A 20,237-nucleotide genomic window follows, 5' to 3' on the forward strand; every position below is an offset into this window, starting at 1 on the left:
GACTGGTCGTAGAATCTTTTTCTTACACCTCTGCAATACTTTGCGTACTTAAAAAACTACTAAGCTCGTGGTTCATATTTCCGTTTGAATACTACTTTATGTCAACCCTCACCCGTCTTCCCCATCGCTGTCCACATAACTGACTGGTTTAGTCAGTTCATGAGTCGTAGGTAGGCTGGAGTAAGTAGCCTCCAACATGATAAAGCACTCTTGTGTCCGATCTAAACATTACCCTTTGACTCCTTCGTAAGAGACTACAATGCAAGTAGTCTGAAATTTTGATTACATTTCTTCGGTGGTCTGTTTCAGAGTGACGTTTTCTTTTCTTACAATACGATATATAAAAAATCTTTTTTTTCTATCCTGCATCAGGCCTTGCGTGGCCTATTACAGTTACATTAGGTTCTTCCATCTTCTTGCTACTTATCCAACGCGTCTTTTATGTTACGGACTGTCTTGCCAAAAATGTAGTGGTAATCTTGACTTTTCAATTTGCAACAGATGGGATATCTGTTTTACATATTTCTTTAAATCTTATTTATATAAAATATTTTCAATTCATTGCTGTTATCTTTATGTCTATTATACTCTAACTTACTGTATCCTGCTATGCCCCTGAAGAATTTAATCTCGTTGGCCTGCAATCTTATTTTATCTTTTTCTTTGTCATTACCCATGATTCAATCACATGCAGCATTAACTTTACAAAAAAATTAACTTACGTTTCTGTTCTTACATTATTTAGGAAAGATCTTCTAGTTGTACCGTTTGTCTTATTGATCTAGGTGTCCTCTGTATCTTAGCATGTCCCCAAACATTGAGAATCTACTAGTTCTATAAACTTATTTCGTATTACTGTTTTTTTCGTCACTGGGTTTGTCCCATGGAACGCTACGGTTTTTGTTTTTATTGTTAACGACATGTTGTTCGTCTAACATATTTTGTGTAGTTCATAGGCAGCTCTGATAGTCCAACTTCAGTGTTCGAGGTTAAAACTTGATCTCTGAGAATTCTCACAAAACCTGTGACATCTATCAAGCGGTTCTTTTTTTTTTAGTCAGTGCTATGACTGATTTGATGCGGCCCGTCACGAATTCTTCTCCACTGTCAACCTCTTCATCTCAGAGCAGCACTTGCAACCTACGTCCTCAATTATTTGCTGGATGTAATCCAATCTCTGTCTTCCTCTACAGTTTTTGCCCTCTATAGCCCCCTCTAGTACCATGAAAGTCATTCCTTGATGTCTTAACAGATGTCCTGTCATCCTGTCATTTCCTTTTCCACATATTCCTTTCCTCTCTGATCTACCTTCAACATTCGTATGTAGCACCACATCTCAAACGCTCTTCTGTCCCTGTTTTCCCACAGTCCGTGTTTCACTGCCATACAATGTTCTGCTCCCAGCGTACATTCCGAGAAATTTCTTTCTCAAATTAAGGCCTGTGATTGATGCTAGTAGACTTCTCTTGGCCAGAAATGCCCTTTTTTGCCAGTGCTAGTCTGCTTTTGATGTCCTCTTTGTTCCGTCTGTCATTGGTTATTTTACTGCCCAGGTAGCAGAATTCCATAACTTCATTTACTTCGTGACCATAAATCCTGATATTAAGTCTCTCGCTCTTCTCATTTCTGCTGCTTCTCATTACTTTCGTCTTTCTTAGATTTATTCTGAATCCATATTCTGTATCCGTTAGATTGTTCATTCCGTTCAGCAGATCCTGTAATTGTTCTTCCCCTTCACTCAGGATAGCAATGTCATCAGCAAATCGTAACCGACATCGTTTCACCTTGAATTTTAGTCCTATTTCGGAACCTTTCGTTTACTTCAATCATTGCTTCTTCGATGTACAGATAGAATAGTAGTGGCGAAAGACTACATTCCTGTCATACACCCTTTTTAATCAGCGCAATTCGTTCTTGGTCGTCCACTCTTATTATTCCCTCTTGGCTCTTGTAGGTATCGTACATTACCCATCTCTCCCTATAGCTTACCCTTGTTTATCTGAAAATTCCGCACATCTTGAACCATTTTACGTTGACGAACGCTTTTTCCAGATCGACAAACCCTATGAACGTGTCTTGATTTTCCATAATTTCCAAGAAAGATTGCCTATCGAAGTCGCGTGGTCCAAACGATACATATCGAACGTGCGATCGTAAATCGATCATGCCACACTAGTGGCTGGCGTTGTGATCAGTTATTTGTGATCGTCATTTTAAACTGTTCCCCGTCGTTCACTTAATTGCTCTGAACTACATACTTCCGCGAATTATTTGTGAATTGCTAGCGTACCTCAGACGATTTATTTGTTTAGTGAGTGGGATGTCTGGTGTTCTTGACGTTTCTTCGGCGGATCTCTCACATGGAAAATCTAATTCCAAGTTTATCGAGCTTAGAAAATTGTTCGACTTGTTGTCCCAAGTATGGAGTACTACTGGACGGGGAAAGAAGGGACTGTGTAGACTGTGGCGGTGCAAAGTGTGTAAAACTTCGTAAGAACAGTTTAGATGTTGAAATACCGTTTACAATTTCATTGTGGACAGTTCGGAAAACGAACGAGTATCAGGAAGAATACATGGTTCGACTCTTCCAAATTATCCATCCAGACCACCGTAATGGACTTTAATATGACAACACCGACGACGAGTAAGGTAAGTCGTCTCCTTTGCAATTAAATGCATTTTTGTAACACTCTTCTTTTGTTGTTGCTGTAGCGACCACCGTAAAGATACTCGTAACGCCCACTACCAGAGTCGCATGATCGATTTACGATGTTGGTGTTTTGGTCTTCAGTCCAGAGACTGGTTTGATGCAGCTCTCCATGCTACTCTATCCTGTGCAAGTTTCTTCATCTCCCAGTACCTGCTGCAACCAACATCCTTCTGAATCTGTTTAGTGTATTCATCTCTTGGTCTCCCTCTACGATTTTTATCCTCCACGCTGCCCTCCAATACTAAATTGGTGATCCCTTGATGCCTCAGAACATGTCCTACCAACCGGTCCCTTCTTCTAGTCAAGTTGTGCCACAAACTCCTCTTCTCCCCAGTCCTATTCAATACCTCCTCATTTGTTACGTGACCTACCCATCTGATCTTCAGCATTCTTCTGTAGCTTCTATTCTCTTCTTGTCTAAACCATTTATCGTCCACGTTTCACTTCCATACATGGCTACACTCCATACAAATACTTTCAGAAACGACTTGCTGGGACTTAAATCTATACTCGATGTTAAAAAATTTCTTTTCTTCAGAAATGTTTTCCTTGCCATTGCCAGTCTACATTTTATATCTTCTCTAGCTCGACCATCGTGAGTTATTTTGCTCCCCAAATAGCAAAACCCATTTACTACTTTAAGCGTCTCATTTCCTAATCTAATTCCCGCAGCATCACCCGATTTAATTCGACTACATTCCATTATCCTCGTTTTACTTTTGTTGATGTTCATCTTATATCCTCCTTTCAGGACTCTTCTTATATCCTCCTTTCAAGACACTGTCCATTCCGTTCAGCTGCTCTTCCAAGTCCTTTGCTGTCTCTGACAGAATTACAATGTCATCGGCGAACCTGAAAGTTTTTATTTCTTCCCCATGGATTTTAATTCCTACTCCGAATTTTTCTTTTGTTTTCTTTACTGCTTGCTCAATATACAGATTGAATAACATCGGGGAGAGGCTACAACCCTGTCTCACTCCCTTCCCAACCACTGCTTCCCTTTCATGCCCCTCAACTCTTATAACTGCCATTTGGTTTCTATACAAATTGTAAATAGCCTTTCTCTCCCTATATTTTACCCCTGCCACCTTCAGAATTTGAAAGAGAGTATTGCAGTCAACATTGTCAGAAGCTTTCTCTAAGTCTACAAATGTTAGAAACCTAGGTTTGCCTTTCCTTAATCTAGCTTCTAAAATAAGTCGTAGGGTCAGTATTGCCTCACGTGTTCCAATATTTCTACGGAATCCAAACTGATCTTACCCTAGGTCGGCTTCTATCAGTTTTTCCAATCGTCTGTAAAGAATTCGCGTTAGTATTTTGCAGCTGTGACTTATTAAACTGATAGTTCGGTAATTTTCACATCTGTCAACACCTGCTTTCTTTGGGATTGGAATTATTATATTCTTCTTGAATTCTGAGGGTATTTTGGCTGTCTCATATATCTTGCTCACCAGATGGTAGAGTTTTGTCAGGACTGGCTCTTCTAAGGCTGTCAGTAGTTCTAATGGAATGTTGTCTACTCCCGGGGCCTTGTTTCGACTTAGGTCTTTCAGTGCTCTGTCAAACTCTTCACGCAGTATCATATCTCCCACTTCATCTTTTTCTATCTCCTCTTCCATTTCCATAATACTGTCCTTAAGAACATCGCCCTTGTATAGACCGTCTATATACTCCTTCCACCCATCGGCTGTCCCTTCTTTGCTTAGAACTGGGTTTCCATCTGAGCTATTTACGATAGCACGTTCGATATGTATAGTTTGGACCCCGCCACTTCGATAGGCAATCATTCTTGAAAATTACCTAATTTTCCATTATCAACTGCAAAATCAGAATTGCCTCTGATCCCTTCACTTTTCCTAAACCCAAACAGATAGTTAACTAACATATTCTCAATATTCTCGGGAGGTTATGCAGAGCTTAATACGGTGGACTTGTATTTGGGAGGAAATAGGTTCAAATTGTCACTTGTCCACCCAGTTTTAGATTTTCCGTCGTTTCTTTCGGGTGGGTGCCAGGATTGGTTTCAGTGACTGTAGTCCTCACTCGTTAAGCTCTCTCTCCTTCGTCCATGTAAGCATGTGGTCTACCTCCAATGACCGCTTAGCTGTCGAGTGTTGAAGTCTAGCTTGGGGTCTTTCCCGCATTACGGTACAGTAGCAACTAACGCTGTGCGCTGTCCTGCAGGCTCCCGCGCGTTACGCCTTCAAGTACGGCGTGACGGACCCCAACACGGGCGACATCAAGCAGCAGTCGGAGTCGCGCCACGGGGACGTGGTGAAGGGCCAGTACTCGCTGGTCGAGCCGGACGGCTCGGTGCGCACCGTCGACTACACGGCGGACCCGGTGAACGGCTTCAACGCGGTCGTCAGCAAGAGCGGGCCCGCCGTGCACCCGCCGCCCGCGCCCAAGCCCGTGGTCGTGGCCAAGCCCGTGGTCGTGGCCGCCCCGCCGGTCGTGCACCAGCCCGCCGCGCACGTCGTCGCCGTGCCGCAGGTCATCACGGCAGGTGTGTACTCTACCTGTGTTCACGATGGACGGTGTGAAGTTGTAAAAATATCAGGATAGCCTTTACACGTTCTTCTTTCACCTTCAGGAACTCTTCTCCACTTTCTCCCGTCAGGATGGTATCATCTGCATATCTAAGATTATCTATATTTATCCCAGCAATTTTAATTCTAATTTCTTCTCCATCTAACCCTGCATCCCTCGCAATGTGCTTTGCATTGACATTGAAGAAATAAGGTTGTGATATACAGCTTTACCGTAATCCTTTCTGAATTACGTCACTAGAGGAAGTGACAGAACTGCGTTGAGCTCTGAGCGGTTCTTGCTCCTTGCCAAAATAATTTTGTTTCCTTTAAACAAGTTCTGAATATTTATTTTCTCCTAATAATTAGCAAAATTTAAAAGACACTTTTTCCAAACTAAAATGTGAAAAATGGAAATGAGCGTTTTGTGTCATTGGCCGGGAGGCCCCTTGCGGGACAGGTCCGGCCGCCTTGGAGCAGGTCTTATTACATTCGACGCCACATTGGGCGACCTGCGTGCCGGATGGGGATGAAATGATCATGAAGACAACACAACACCCAATCCCTGATCGCAGAAAATCTCCGACTCAGCCGGGAATCGAACCCGGACCCTTAGGACGGCAATCCGTCACGCTGACCATTTTTTTCTTTCTTTTCTTTTATTGATCGTTGCGGACTTCACATGACATCCTTTCAAGTTCGTTGTTGATACCTTTCACTCAGTTTTTTATTACAGAGGCCAGCCAGCTCTCTGACCGAACACTCTGAGCTACCGTGCAGGCTCCATTCAGCTATCGGGGTGGACAACCAAAATATTACAATATCGGTAAACAAATCCACTTTGTAGCTACTCAACAAGAAGAATTTACTCAACACCAAAATGCTCACGTAGCAGTATGAAATTCCCCTACAGTGAAAACACATGAAGTATCAATACTGCTTCATAACAAGAAATTGATTTTAAATAAGTACATATTAAAGATTACACACAAAATCATTACCCAAGGGGCATATTCTACTTCCAATCAGTAAGAGAATTTTTTTACTAAAAATAAAATCCAAACACTCATCACCAGGCAACATGACGATTAAATGGGGAGAAAGTTACTTGCATACAACATAACGAAAAATCAAGTGAAATCAAATCCAGTGGCCAAAAGAGTACGCTTCAGAAAGAGTTAGAGAATCTAGAATTGGCAGATACCAAGCACAGGTAGAAGGCAAGTACTGGTTTCATAATTTGAGCTTTTCAGACTGACTTCACTCAGTACACGCAACAGCGCATACCACATAGCAACATCCGCTGACCTCCAACACAAGAGATGAGCCCTGTCTTGTGACGGCACAAGTTGCTCTTTATAGGATAATCACCCTTGCTTCCTGGTCGTAGTATAAATTCCTTATGGGCGAATAAGATGATCTTGTTCCCTCATGTTTCTGAGTACGTCCCATAATCCACTGCGGTCTAGGGAGTCGAAGAGTTTAGCGTAATCAATAAGCTAGAGATACACATCTCTCCATATTCTATGGGGTGTTGGCAGTTTGATGCCTGGTCCCTCCTCGTTTATGAAAATTGCTTCTTATTCAGGCACTCTGACTCCTTATATTGGCGGTCTATTTTGTAAGTTTTCAGCAGGATATTACGAATAAGAGCAGAAAACGGTATAACGGTAGTTGGATTAGTTATGAATAAGAATGTAGGACAGAGAGTGAGTTACTGTGAACTGTTCAGTGATAGGGTTGTTCTTTCTAATCAGAACCAACAGCAAGAAAACGCCGACAAGAATAGTTCAGGTATTTATACAGTAGTATAAGCATAAGATGAAGGCGAGGAGATATAGGAAGATTTCAGATTACATAATCGTCAGACAAAGATTCCGAAATCAGATAATGGGTTGCAATGCTTACCCACGGTCAGATATAGATTCAGATCACAATTTGGTAATGATGAAGAGTAGGCAATTAAAAGGGATACGAAAGTACTAAGGAAAGAAGGGATACGCTTGAAGTTCTCTTAGACTATATATACTTCGATAATGAATACTTCTGCAGGCAGTGCAGTTGAAGATGAACGGACATCTCTAACATGCGCAATCACAGAAGCTGGAGTGAAAAAACATAGGTACAAGAAAGGAACCTGCGAAGAAACCATGGATAACACAACCACTTCAGTTGATCAATAAAGGAAGGAAACACAAAAATGTTCGTGGAAATTCAGGAATACAGAAATACAAGCCACTCAGGAATGAAATAAACAGGAAGTGCAGGGAAGCAAAGGCGAAATGGCTATATGAAAAATGTGAAGAAATTGAAAGAGAAATGATGGTCGGAAGGACTGCCTCAGCATACAGAAAAGTCAAAACGACCATCGGTGACTTTTGCGAACATGTCTCTGTGTTGTATAGGTTTATTTATTATTTAAAATTCAATATAAACAGTCACAACCGCAACAATTTTTTTTTGTATACAAGGTCATCAGTTTTGATCTGTTTTAGACCATCTTAACGAGCAGGTGCTGCACCTCTACGAACGCCCCATTCACTGTCACCATCTACCACCATGGTATGGGTCTGAAGATGGTCTAAAACAGAGAGAAACCGGAAACCTATTATAAAAAAGAAATGTTTATTGCGGCTGTGACTGTTTATATTCAGTTTTAAACGTTCAGTCAAATTAAAAGCATGGGTGGTAACTTTAAGAGTGCAGTGGGAATTCACTGTTAACGCAGAGCGGATAGGTGGAAAGAGTACATTGGAGGGCTCTGTGAGGGGGACGACTTATCTGATGACATGACAGAACATGAAACAGAAGTCGATGGGGAAGAGATAGGGGATCGAGTTTTAAAATCAGTTAAAAGAGCAGAAGGGGTAATTTAGCATTCCATTGGAATTACTAAAATAGTTGGCATAGGTGGCAGCGAGACGAGTATTCATGTTGCTGTGTAGAATTTGTGAGGCTGGCGATATATCATCAGACATTCGGAAAAACATCATCCACACCATCCACACAATTTCCAAAATTGTAAGAGCCGACAAGTGCGAGAATTATTGCTCAATCAACTTAACACCTCGTTCATCCAAGTTATTGACAAGAATAATATACATACGAATGGAAAATAAAATTGAGGATCTCTTAGATGACGACCAGTTTGCCTTCAGGAAACGTAAAGGCACCAGACAGTCAGTTCTGAAGTTGTGGCTTATAATGGATGCAAGGCTGAAGAAAAGTCAAGACACGTTCTTGAATTTGTCAACCTGGAAAAAGAGTTTGACAGCATCAAATGGAGCAAAATTTTTGAAATCTTGAGAAAAATAGGGGTAAGTTATGGGGAAAGACGGGTAATATACAATATGTAGAACAACTAAGAGAGAATTATAATAGTCAAAGAACGAGGTGCACGGATTAAACAGGTTTTAAGTTAGAGATGTAGTCTTTCTCCCCTGCTGTTCAATCTATACGTCGAAATAATACGCGGAAATAAAAGAAATGTTCAAGAATGGGATAAAACTGTTAAGATTCGGTGATGAAGAAAAATCACAGGGCTTTTTGAAAGGAATGAACAGTTTAATGAGCACAGAATAGTGACTGAGAATAAGTATAAGTAAGACGACATTAACGAGAAATAGCAGAAATGAAGACAGCGAGAAACTTAACATCATAATTGGCGATCACGAAGTAGATGAAGTTAAGTAATTCAGCTACCTAGCTTCAGAATAACCAATTACGGTGCAAGGAGGAGATAAAAAGCAGACTAGTACTGGCAAAAAGATCCCTGGCCAAGAGAAGTCTACTAGTATCAAACGTCGGTCTTAATTTGAGGAAGAAATTTCTGAGAATGTACTTACGGAGCACAGCATTGTATAGTAGTGAAATATGGACTAGAAGAAAATAGAAGTATTTGAGATGTGGCGCTACAAAAGAATGTTGAAAATTATGTGGACTGATAAAGTAAGGAATGAAGAGGTTCTCCGCAGAATCGCTGAGGAAAGGAATATATTGAAAACACTGACAAGAGAAAGGAATGGAATGATAGGACATCTGTTAAGATATCAGGAAATAACTTCTATGGCACTAGAGGAAGCCGGAGAGGATTAAAAGTTTAGAAAAAGACAATGATTAGAATACATGCAGCAAATAATTGAGGACGTAGGTTGTAAGTGCTACTCTGAGATGGAAAGATTGGCACAGGAGAGGCATTTGTGGAGAGCCGCACCAGTCAAAACACTGGTGACTGGAATTGTTTGGTAATTCTAAAACTCTTAGGGAGTACCCTTCTTTGGAATCGGGACGAATGCTGAACTTTTCTATTCTTTTGACCACTGTTTGAGTCTCCATAATTGCTGACATACTGAATGCAACAGTTTCACCGGTTTCTCCAATGACTGACAACAATTCTGCTGGAATTCGATTATGCCCACTAGCCTTGTTTTCGCAATATTTTCTAGGGATCATTTCATTTGACTTTACTCTCCGAAATAACCTTTTTCTGGTTCTAAAACCTCATTAACTCTATTTTCGCCAGTACGCAGTTCTTTCATATATAGGTATCCTACACATTCTGTCCATTTTCCGTTAAAGTTGTGTTACATCTTTACTATTTCTATCCTTTTTCATACCAGTCTTCGCTGTGAATTTTCCTTTTATGTAACTAACTAATGAGGAAACTTTCTACCTCAAAACCGCCTGGTAGTGATACTACCAGGAAGGAAATCACTGGGTGTGTGTCAGGAGCATACGGGGAGGGCAGGGGCTGGGACGGAGGGTTGAACTTCAGGAAAATTTTGCCAGTCCGAACAATCAGAAAGTATAACACTTGATTTTTGAAAGCTTCCTTCCTCCTCTTTCCTCATAATACTACACTATATTTTACTTGGAAGCAATATTTTCAAAAGAAACAGTTTACAAAAGGATTACACCCGGAAAAGCGATGAAACCGTGTGCCTACTGCCCGTCACGTGCTTGTAATTAACTGCTACAGAAAATTAATAACTAGTAACGATTAGGAGCCTTTGCAGTAAAAGATAATGTCCACTGACTTAGTTTATTAATCTTCAAACGTTACAATACGGCTAACTACGTCCTCATTCACACTACTATAACACACAAATCAAAGTCCATATATTTCGAAAAAGACACAGATCGTCTATGTTGGTTTAGCACGAATCTGATCATATCGTCAGATCGGCTGTAAGTTAGAGGCATTCATACGAAGTATAGGGAAGGGTCCTACAGTACCGACCACCTTAACCTTTTCACTTGAAAAATATGAAGTATTTAAAACTTTAGGAATTTAATACGGTATTATAGTACTTAAACTAGTGCCTTAGGATGTACATGTATGACTTCCCTGAAATTTTACAAAAATTGACAGCTCAAATAGAAGTAAAAACATGTGGCTTTTCAGTCCATACAGTAATTGTCTTCCAATTCGGACCATTGCCCCTATAGGAATATTTTCAGCTTTTATTTATGAATAACATTACACAAGCAATGAAAACCAATAAACACTTTCTTATATAAACAAAAGTCCATAATTTCAAGAAGAATTCTTCAGTTATTGCAATAATCACAAACAAAATGCAAGATACATTCTGGTCTACACAACCAATGCGTGCCCACTCTTTACATTTAGTGCATTGTACCCATGCTTCTTCAAAAGGTTCACGGTATATTACAAATATTGTGCTCTCGTCTGTTATTTCAGAATCTCCACCAGATTACACCTTATACTGACGCTTACTGTTTGTTGCATTACTATTTCAACTATTTACTTGTTTGGTTCTGTTGTATCCATCTGACGTTTCTCTCTATTGAGTGCTTGTCCTGAATTCCAGTCTCTGTCTGACTTTCTTTTCTCTACACTTTGTCTTTTCTTCTATCACCTAAGTACTCCTCAGGATATGAAAAGACTCAGCTGCCTGCGTTACTATCATTTTCCCTTCTATTACTTCACTTATTGCCATCCTCATGTTCTCTTCAGTCTTTTTCCTTTCGTTTCCTCCTCATTCTCAGCCATTTCACTCTGAAAAATGAAGGGAAAGAGGAGCTATTATTATTTTACCCTTAACATTCTGACTGGTCAGTAGTGAAAAGCCGGTGCTGTACGACGATCATGCAATAAAATCGGTACCGATTACATAGTGTTAATACACGATGTCTTGAAAATTTTACGGCTACAGTATCCTTAAACAACGTAGTTAAAATAAATGTAAAAATAAATTCAGTTACTTACCTCACAATCCCCCCCATGAACCATAGACCTTGCCGTTGGTGGGGGGGCTTTCGTGCCTCAGCGATACAGATAGCCGTACCGTAGGTGCAACCACAACGGAGGGGTATCTGTTGAGAGGCCAGACAAACGTGTGGTTCTTGAAGAGGGGCAGCAGCCTTTTTAGTAGTTGCAGGGACAACAGTCTGGATGATTGACTGATCTGGCCTTGTAACACTAACCAAAACGGCCCTGCTGTGCTGGTACTGCGAACGGCTGAAAGCAAGGGGAAACTACAGCCGTAATTTTTCCCGAGGGCATGCAGCTTTACTGTATGAATAAATAATGATGTCGTCCTCTTGGGTAAAATATTCCGGAGGTAAAATAGTCCCCCATTCGGATCTCCAGGCGGGGACTACTCAGGAGGACGTCATTATCAGGAGAAAGAAAACTAGAGTTCTATGGATCGGAGCGTGGAATGTCAGATTCCTTAATCGGGCAGGTAGGTTAGAAAATTTAAAAAGGGAAATGGATTGGTTAAAGTTGGATATAGTGGGAATTAGTGAAGTTCGGTGGCAGGAGAAACTTTTATCAGGTGAATACAGGGTTATAAATACAAAATCAAATAGGGGTAATGCAGGAATAGGTTTCATAATGAATAAAAAAAATAGGAATGCGGGTAAGCTACTACAAACAGCACAGCAAACGCATTGTTGTGGCCAAGATAGACATGAAGCCCACGCCTACGACAGTAGTACAAGTCTATATGCCAACTAGCTCTGCAGATGACGAAGAAATTGAAGAAATGTATGATGAAATAAAAGAAATTATTCAGATAGTGAAGGGAGACGAAAATTTAATAGCCATGGGTGACTGGAATTTGAGAGTAGGAAAAGGGAAAGAAGGAAATATAGTAGGTGAATATGGATTGGGGGTAAGAAATGAAACAGGAAGCCGTCTGGTAGATTTTTGCACAGAGCATAACTTATTCATAGCTAACACTTGGTTCAAGAATCATAAAAGAAGTCTGTGTACATAGAAGAACCCTGGAGATACTAGAAGGTATTAGATAGATTATATAAAGATAAGACAGAGATTTAGGAACCAGGTTTTAAATTGTAAGATATTTCCAGGGGCAGATGTAGACATTGACCTCAATCTATTGGTTATGAACTGTAACTTAAACTGAAGAAACTGCAAGAAGGTGGGAATTTAAGGAGATGGGACCTCGATAAACTGACTAAACCAGCAGTTGTGCAGAATTTCAAGGAGAGAATAAGGCAACAATTGACAGGAATGGGGGAAAGAAATACAGTAGAAGAAGAATGGGTAGCTCTGAGGGATGAAGTAGTGAAGGCAGCAGAGGATCAAGTAGATAAAAAGGCGAGGGCTAGGAGAAATCCTTGGGTAACAGAAGAAATATTGAATTGACGAAAGGAGAAAATATAATAATGCAGCAAATGAAGCAGGCAAAAAGGAATACAAACGTCTCAAAAATGAGATCGACAGGAAGTGCAAAATTGCTAAGCAGAAATGGCTAGAGGACAAATGTAAGGATATAGAGGCTTATCTCAACACAGGTAAGATAGATACAGCTTACAGGAAAATTAAAGAGACTGTTGGAGAAAAGAGAACCACTTGTATGAATATCAAGAGCTCAGATGGAAACCCAGTTCTAAGCAAAGAAGGGAAAGCAGAAAGGTGTAAAGAGTATATAGAGGGTCTATACAAGGGCGATGTACTTGAGGACAATATTATGGAAATGGAACAGGATGTAGATGAAGATGAAATGGGAAATATGACACTGCGTGAAGAGTTTGACAGAGCACTGAAAGACCTGAGTCGAAACAAGGCCCCGGGAGTAGACAACATTTCATTAGAACTACTGACGGCCTTGGGAGAGCCAGTCCTGACAAAACTCTACCGTCCGGTGAGCAAAATGTATGAGACAGGCGAAATACCCTCAGACTTCAAGAACAATATAATAATTCCAATCCCAAAGAAAGCAGGCGTTGACAGATGTGAAAATTACCGAACAATCAGTTTAGTAAGTCACGGCTGCAAAATACTAACGCGAATTCTTTACAGACGAATGGAAAAACTAGTAGAAGCCAACCTTGGAGAAGATCAGTTTGGATTCCGTAGAAATATGGCGACACGTGAGGCGATACTGACCCTACGACTTATTTTAGAAGCTGGATTAAGAAAAGGCAAACCTACGTTTCTTGCATTTGTAGACTTAGAGAAAGCTTTTGACAATGTTGACTGGAATACTCTCTTTCAAATTCTGAAGGTGGCAGGGGTAAAATACAGGGAGCGAAAGACTATTTACAATTTGTACAGAAACCAGATGGCAGTTACAAGAGTCGAGGGAAATGAAAGGGAAGCAGTGGTTGGGAAGGGAGTGAGACAGGGTTGTAGTCTCTCCCCGATGTTATTCAATCTGTATATTGAGCAAGCAGTGAAGGTAACAAAAGAAAAATTCGGAGTAGGTTCAAATGGTTCAAATGGCTCTGAGCACAATGCGACTTAACTTCTGAGGTCATCAGTCGCCTAGAACTTAGAACTAATTAAATCTAACTAACCTAAGGACATCACACACATACATGCCCGAGGCAGGATTCGAACCTGCGACCGTAGCGGTCACGCGGTTCCAGACTGAAGCGCCTTTAACCGCACGGCCACACCGGCCGGCTCGGAGTAGGTATTAAAATCCAGGGAGAAGAAATAAAAACGTTGAGGTTCGCCGATGACATTGTAATTCTGTCAGAGACAGCAAAGGACTTGGAAGAGCAGTTGAACGGAATGGACAGTGTCTTGAAAGGAGGATATAAGATGAACATCAACAAAAGCAAAACGAGAGTAATGGAATGTAGCCGAATTAAGTCGGGTGATGCTGAGGGAATTAGATTAGGAAATGAGACACTTAAAGCAGTAAAGGAGTTTTGCTATTTGAGGAGCAAAGTAACTGATGATGGTCGAAGTAGAGAGGATATAAAGTGTAGATTGGCAATGGCAAGGAAAGCGTTTCTGAAGAAGAGAAATTTGTCAGGAAGTCGTTTCTGAAAGTATATATATGGAGTGTAGCCATGTATGGAAGTGAAACATGGACGATAAATAGTTTGGACAAGAAGAGAATAGAAGCTTTCGAAATGTGGTGCTACAGAAGAATGCTGAAGATTAGATGGGTACATCACATAACGAATGAGGAGGTACTGAATAGGATTGGGGAGAAGAGGAGTTTGTGGCACAACTTGACTATAAGAAGGGATCGGTTGGTAGGACATGTTCTGAGGCATCAAGGGATCGCAAATTTAGTATTGGAGGGCAGCGTAGAGGGTAAAAATCATAGAGGGAGACCAAAAGATGAATACACTAAGCAGATTCAGAAGTATGTAGGTTGCAGTAGGTACTGGGAGATGAAGAAGCTTGCGCAGGATAGAGTAGCGTGGAGAGCTGCATCAAACCAGTCTCAGGACTGAAGACCACAACAACAACAACAACCCCTCACAATCGCGTACCACGGTACTGAAACTAACTTCTTACGCGCTCCTCTCACATAAACAACATTAAACGCTCACAAGTTGTCCAACTGAACGTAGTACAAAATGCCTGACTGTCAAGAGTGGGGAATGCTGTGTTAATAAATAATTACACTAAACATTATACTAGTCAAATTTTTGTGTCAATCAAACACACAGGCACAGAGAGAGACAGAGAGAGAAAGAGAGGGGGGGGGGGGGGGGAGGGAGGTGCTGGGGGAGGGCTGGAAACCTTTAACTGCTGTTAAAAAAGACGTGATTGGTTGTTCGGCCTATAGCCTTGGGGTCGATTAAATAGTTATTAGTCGGTCACATGGCAAATGCTGCGCTGTACAGTGCACTAGTGAATCTATAAGTGCGTGTACTGTGTGTATAAAGACGGGTGAGTGCAAAAAGAATCTGCAGCTTCCAAAAGGCAATCAACAAAGACCTTGTACTGCCGAAGAAATAAATGTATTTTACCACCTGAAGACAGATAGAGGCCTCTTTGCATAAGAAGTACCTGCCTGTTGTATTTCTTTAAGTAACTCAGTCAACAGCCACAGAACTCAACCAAAAAACGGCCACAGAGCTGAACGACCATTACCGTGGGTAAGTTAATAGTGAGGTGTAGCCGGCATCCTCTTCTCAACCATAACTGCATCAAGGGGTTCCAGTCACGTCATTACGATGTGTACGCATATCCTTCGACAGTCGCTGTAAAAGTGAGGCATATCACAACTTTCCGGAATCTTCTAGAACATATGCATTTCTCGTTTCAGAAGCTAGCAACGCGAGATTTGTTTCGGCAACACCTTTACACGATCGGGAATAATGGCATTAGACACAGACATCTAGCATCCATTTGGTCCTAAACTCACGGTGACGTTTCATGGCGAAAAGCGTTTTGGAACCACTCTGATTCCTGGATCGCCCGCAACTCACTCAAAAATTGATCGGAGCTGGATATAGGAAGCGAGACATTTCGATCACTGGTGTACTAGACGTGCTTAATAGAATTGAAGTCAGAAGATCTTGAGTACCACACAACCACCCTTGAGTCCGTGTAGAGTTATTGGAACAATTTTGGCAAAATTGGGAGTGCGATGGGATGATGCATTGTCTTGCTGAAGTTTCAAGTCACCTGTGGGATGCTGAAGGTGGACAACTATTGCACATGAAGTGGCACTAGGTTTTTCACTATTTGTTCGTGTAAATGTTAGCAGACGTGCCCCTTTCACTTTATATTGACATCCCGCGAACTAGAAAAGAGAGATACTGATGTTCATATCTTCGTAACGAACAAAGTTACAAGAAAGCAATCTTACTGCTTAATGCCTCCCTAATATCTAAACATCTACATCTAGACACATTCTCCACAAGCCACAATAAGGTACGAGGCTGAGGGTACCCTTTACCACCACTAGTTGTTTCCATTCCTGTTCCACTCGTAGCTAGAACAAGAGAAAAATGGCTATCTAGATGCCTCCGTATGAGCCCTAATTTCTCGTTCCTTGTAATCCTTACGCAAAATATACGTTGGCAGCAGTAGGATCATTATCATGTTGGCTTCAAATGCTGGTTCTCTCAATTTCTCAGTTGCACTCCTCGAAGAGATCGTCACCTTTCCTCTACTGATTCTCATTTGAGTTCCCGAAACATCTGTGTAACACTTGCGTGTTGTTCGAATCCAGCGGTAACAAGTCTAGAAGCTCGCTTCAATACCATCCTTTAATCTGAGCTTGTCTCATCCTACCGCCATCTTCGACACCTTCCCTTCACTGCAACATCACAGCATCGTCAGCAAACAACCACAGCTTGCTGCACACCCTGTCCGCCAGATTATTTATGTATGCAGAAGATAACAGCGGCCCTATCAAATCTGCCTCGGTCACTTCTGACGATACCCTTGTCCCTAATGAACACTCTCTGCCGAGGACAATGCACTGGGTTCTATCATTATGAATTGTTCGCACTACTCACATATCTGTGAACCTATTCCGTATGCTCGTACCTTCTTTAACAGTTTGCAAACGGGTAACAGGTTAAATGCTTTTCGGAAGTTTAAGAGTATGGGATCTGGCGACTGCCCCTCATCCGCAGTTCGCAGCACATCATGTGAGAAAATGGCAAGCTGAGTTTCTGAAACCGTGTTGATTTGTGGACATTTACTTTCCGGCCTCTAGGAAATTTATTATACTAGAACTCAGAATTCGTTCTAAACTCTCATCATTTGCTTAAGAATTTTTTTTCTGGACAAAAAGTTATTTGTTGTGGTTAAGATAAACGGGACACTGTACAGAGTCCCGTCCATCATTATAAATGTCTTTTGTTCCAAGAATGATGAAATTGCTCGTAACCTGTACACTATGGGGATGTATTCCTAGGTATGAGATTTAGTTGCAGATTTATAATTTCGTATTTCACTAGTACATTAGTACGCCATCTCTTCCGATAGTTCAATGTTAAGACAGGTGAGTCATACATCCAAAAGCTCAGTTGTCACAATCGGAAACATAAATTTCTTTTCATTGCGACAACTGCTGTCTCAGTGAAAACAGCGTTACACAGCTTGTGTTTGAAATGCCGTAATATTTTGTACGTACTTACGCGATTGGGAAACCTGTTAGTTCAGAACTGTTGTTTCCTAGAAGCAACTTTCTCCCGTCATAATGCCGTCCGCAAAGCCAGTGTTGGTCAGCTCTTCCTCAATAGCAGCCACATACCGTTATCCGCTTGAGATAATAATGAAGGACAGAAACGAGACTCGACAGCCTTCAATTAACTCCTTCCCCCGAGATGTAGTCAGTAGTTACCTCCAATCCTCTGTGGCCTGCTGGAAGCTATCAGATAAGACCGGCGAGGGATTCGTTTCAAGGAAACGGAACTTCCTGTCCATTGTTGCACTCGTATCGAGACCCACATCATGCAGTGTCTGCCACCCACGCTGAGTTACGCAAGACTACACGGCACACGAGGAACTTTGCCGCCCACTACTTCTTCTCTCCGTCCCAGAATATGTTATGACTGGACACCAACACAGTACGTCTGTTCAAAAGTTAGAGGTCATTCGATACACACAACAACCTCCTTTTAACAGTAGAAAGACTTACAAAGATTACTCTACACATGAATGTGTAATGAAAGATCTAGCTTACTTCCTGAGCTTACGGCATCTATATGTAAATCTTGAGTCAAGTGGACCACCAATTATTGTCTACATGAATATTATCTCTTATGCACAGCTGATGAAATATAAACTGCTACTAAGAAGACAGTCTCAGGATGGCATGACATAACGGTTATCTGAAACAAGTCTGACGTTCGTGCTCTTTAAGTGAACACTACGCGGCCTTTCGACAGTGTTCAACCTTTCTGGGACATCAGTGGAATTTTGAAGAACATCCCAGCAGAATGATCGAAACGTCATGCAGACAAAGAGTATGATAAGGAATATGATGCGGCCTAAATATTCACATTAATGAAAGCCTGCAGACTTATATGCCTCACCTTATCGACACTGTCTGTAAAGCGCGTATTAGTGACAGTGATGTCATCATAGCGGCGATTGTCATTAAAGTTAATAAATCCATCAATAAGCCGACGAGAGAGCAGATAAGCAATGTTTAGCACCTTAGGTAGACAATGAATGGCAAACCAAGAAGAATGTGACGAAGTTGTGTATTTTAAGGACATACGCGTACTAGACTGGCAAAGTAACATTTACGGAAGGAAAATCCGCGAACCTTCGTGACTACCCGCCCATCTCAGAAAGTAAACACCCAGCCACGGCGAGCGAGGAAAAAAATTAACAGCTACCAGGAGACAATCTAGACTGCACAGCGACAAAAATATTTTGGATTCCCCTTCTCTGTTAGTATTTACACAACGACGACAGTTCACTAGTAGCAGCCAGAAGATTATTAACCAGTAAATTCTTTCTTCGAAGGAGGACGGGGAACTAGCCTTTCGTCTGTGAACGATGGTTTCGTTCACTTAGGCCCCTTATACGCGCCCAGACAACTCGCTGTGTTTTCGCCATTCAAGTTTATTCCAGCTTTCGATGTCAAGTATAATCAAGCACGATAGCTTTTCTGGTAAGGAATAAATTCAGAAACATTGTGACAAATGCTTCATTTATTTGTTCTGAATAACTTGATGTTTGAAGTATCTTTACATTCTGATTTCACTCTCTGCGTGTCACCAGGCGAAATTTCAGCAGAGGACTCAAAACCACCTCCTAGCGTAAAACAAAAGAAGAAACATATGCACTGCACTGTTTACTCTGCTACCTGAGTAGCTGCTTCCTCTGTGTAACACATCCCTGATCTGTAGGGAAATCCTACAATTCTCTACACTGGAACCAGTTCAGAGATCTGCAGCCAAGACCATCATAGAAATGACGGAGTTTCTCGTCGAGACTTACCACTCAGGTCCAAATTGAAGAACGCAGACCAATTATAGATACGAAACTACAAATTGTAGTAGGCCAGCAGTCAGTCTTCGGTATAAATTGAAATCAAACGGCAGGCGTCATTGTTGCCGAAGTGGGCCACAACTTACCGATGACTGCACCCTGCACCACCGATAGCTGCAGATTGGACCTCCTCCAGTTCTCGTATGGACCCTCCTAGCACACATGCCGAGCACACATTGGCTTCTTCCCAGCTCTGAGTGCTATTTCTTTGGGGGCTCCATAACACCTTAACATTGGAGCTCCCGATAACTACCAAACCTCTCTCCCCGCGTATCTGCTAAAATCCTGCTGAAGGAGAAGCCATTTGTCCACTTGTAGAGGTAATGTGCAAGGCCCTCGGTCGGTAGCCAACATTCGCTCTCTGCTTCGAGCGATTTCAGTGGGTTGTAAGCTACCACTCACACAGCAGCGAGCGCTGCTCTCCCAAGTCGAGTACTTTGGAAGGTACCCCACTAGCGGAGGCCATGAGCGAAACGAGCGACATTTGAGTTGCCTCATAGGCCGCACCAGTTTCCCCGCTATCGCTGCATCTTGGGGCGGCAGCAGCTAACAGACAGCCGATCGTGGCGAAAAGTGTCTTTTGCTGTTCGCAATCTGTGACCATCTCCTCCTGTGTGCACAGACAGTATGCACATACCTTCTCCATCCTTTCTGTTATCTTTTAGACAAAGGTATGCATAACCAAACTTGTTGACAGCACAGGTGAAGCTACTACTGTGAGGCTTACACCATTCCATTGCTCTTTCATTCCATCATCCAGCATGGGTGAGATGGGCTGAAACTATTGAAAAAC

General features: G+C 41.6%; 1 protein-coding gene across 1 annotated transcript in view; it reads left to right on the forward strand.

The window, feature by feature from the left end:
* LOC126418935 (cuticle protein 19-like) overlaps positions 1 to 20,237 on the forward strand; it is a 38,682-nt gene that overhangs the window by 16,034 nt on the left and 2,411 nt on the right. The window contains exon 3 of the mRNA XM_050085970.1: positions 4,895 to 5,216. Coding sequence (XP_049941927.1) covers positions 4,895 to 5,216 — 322 coding nt within the window. The remainder of the gene's footprint in view (positions 1 to 4,894; positions 5,217 to 20,237) is intronic.

The sequence above is a fragment of the Schistocerca serialis genome, chromosome 9 (assembly GCF_023864345.2).
Source record: "Schistocerca serialis cubense isolate TAMUIC-IGC-003099 chromosome 9, iqSchSeri2.2, whole genome shotgun sequence".
NCBI lineage: Eukaryota > Metazoa > Arthropoda > Insecta > Orthoptera > Acrididae > Schistocerca > Schistocerca serialis.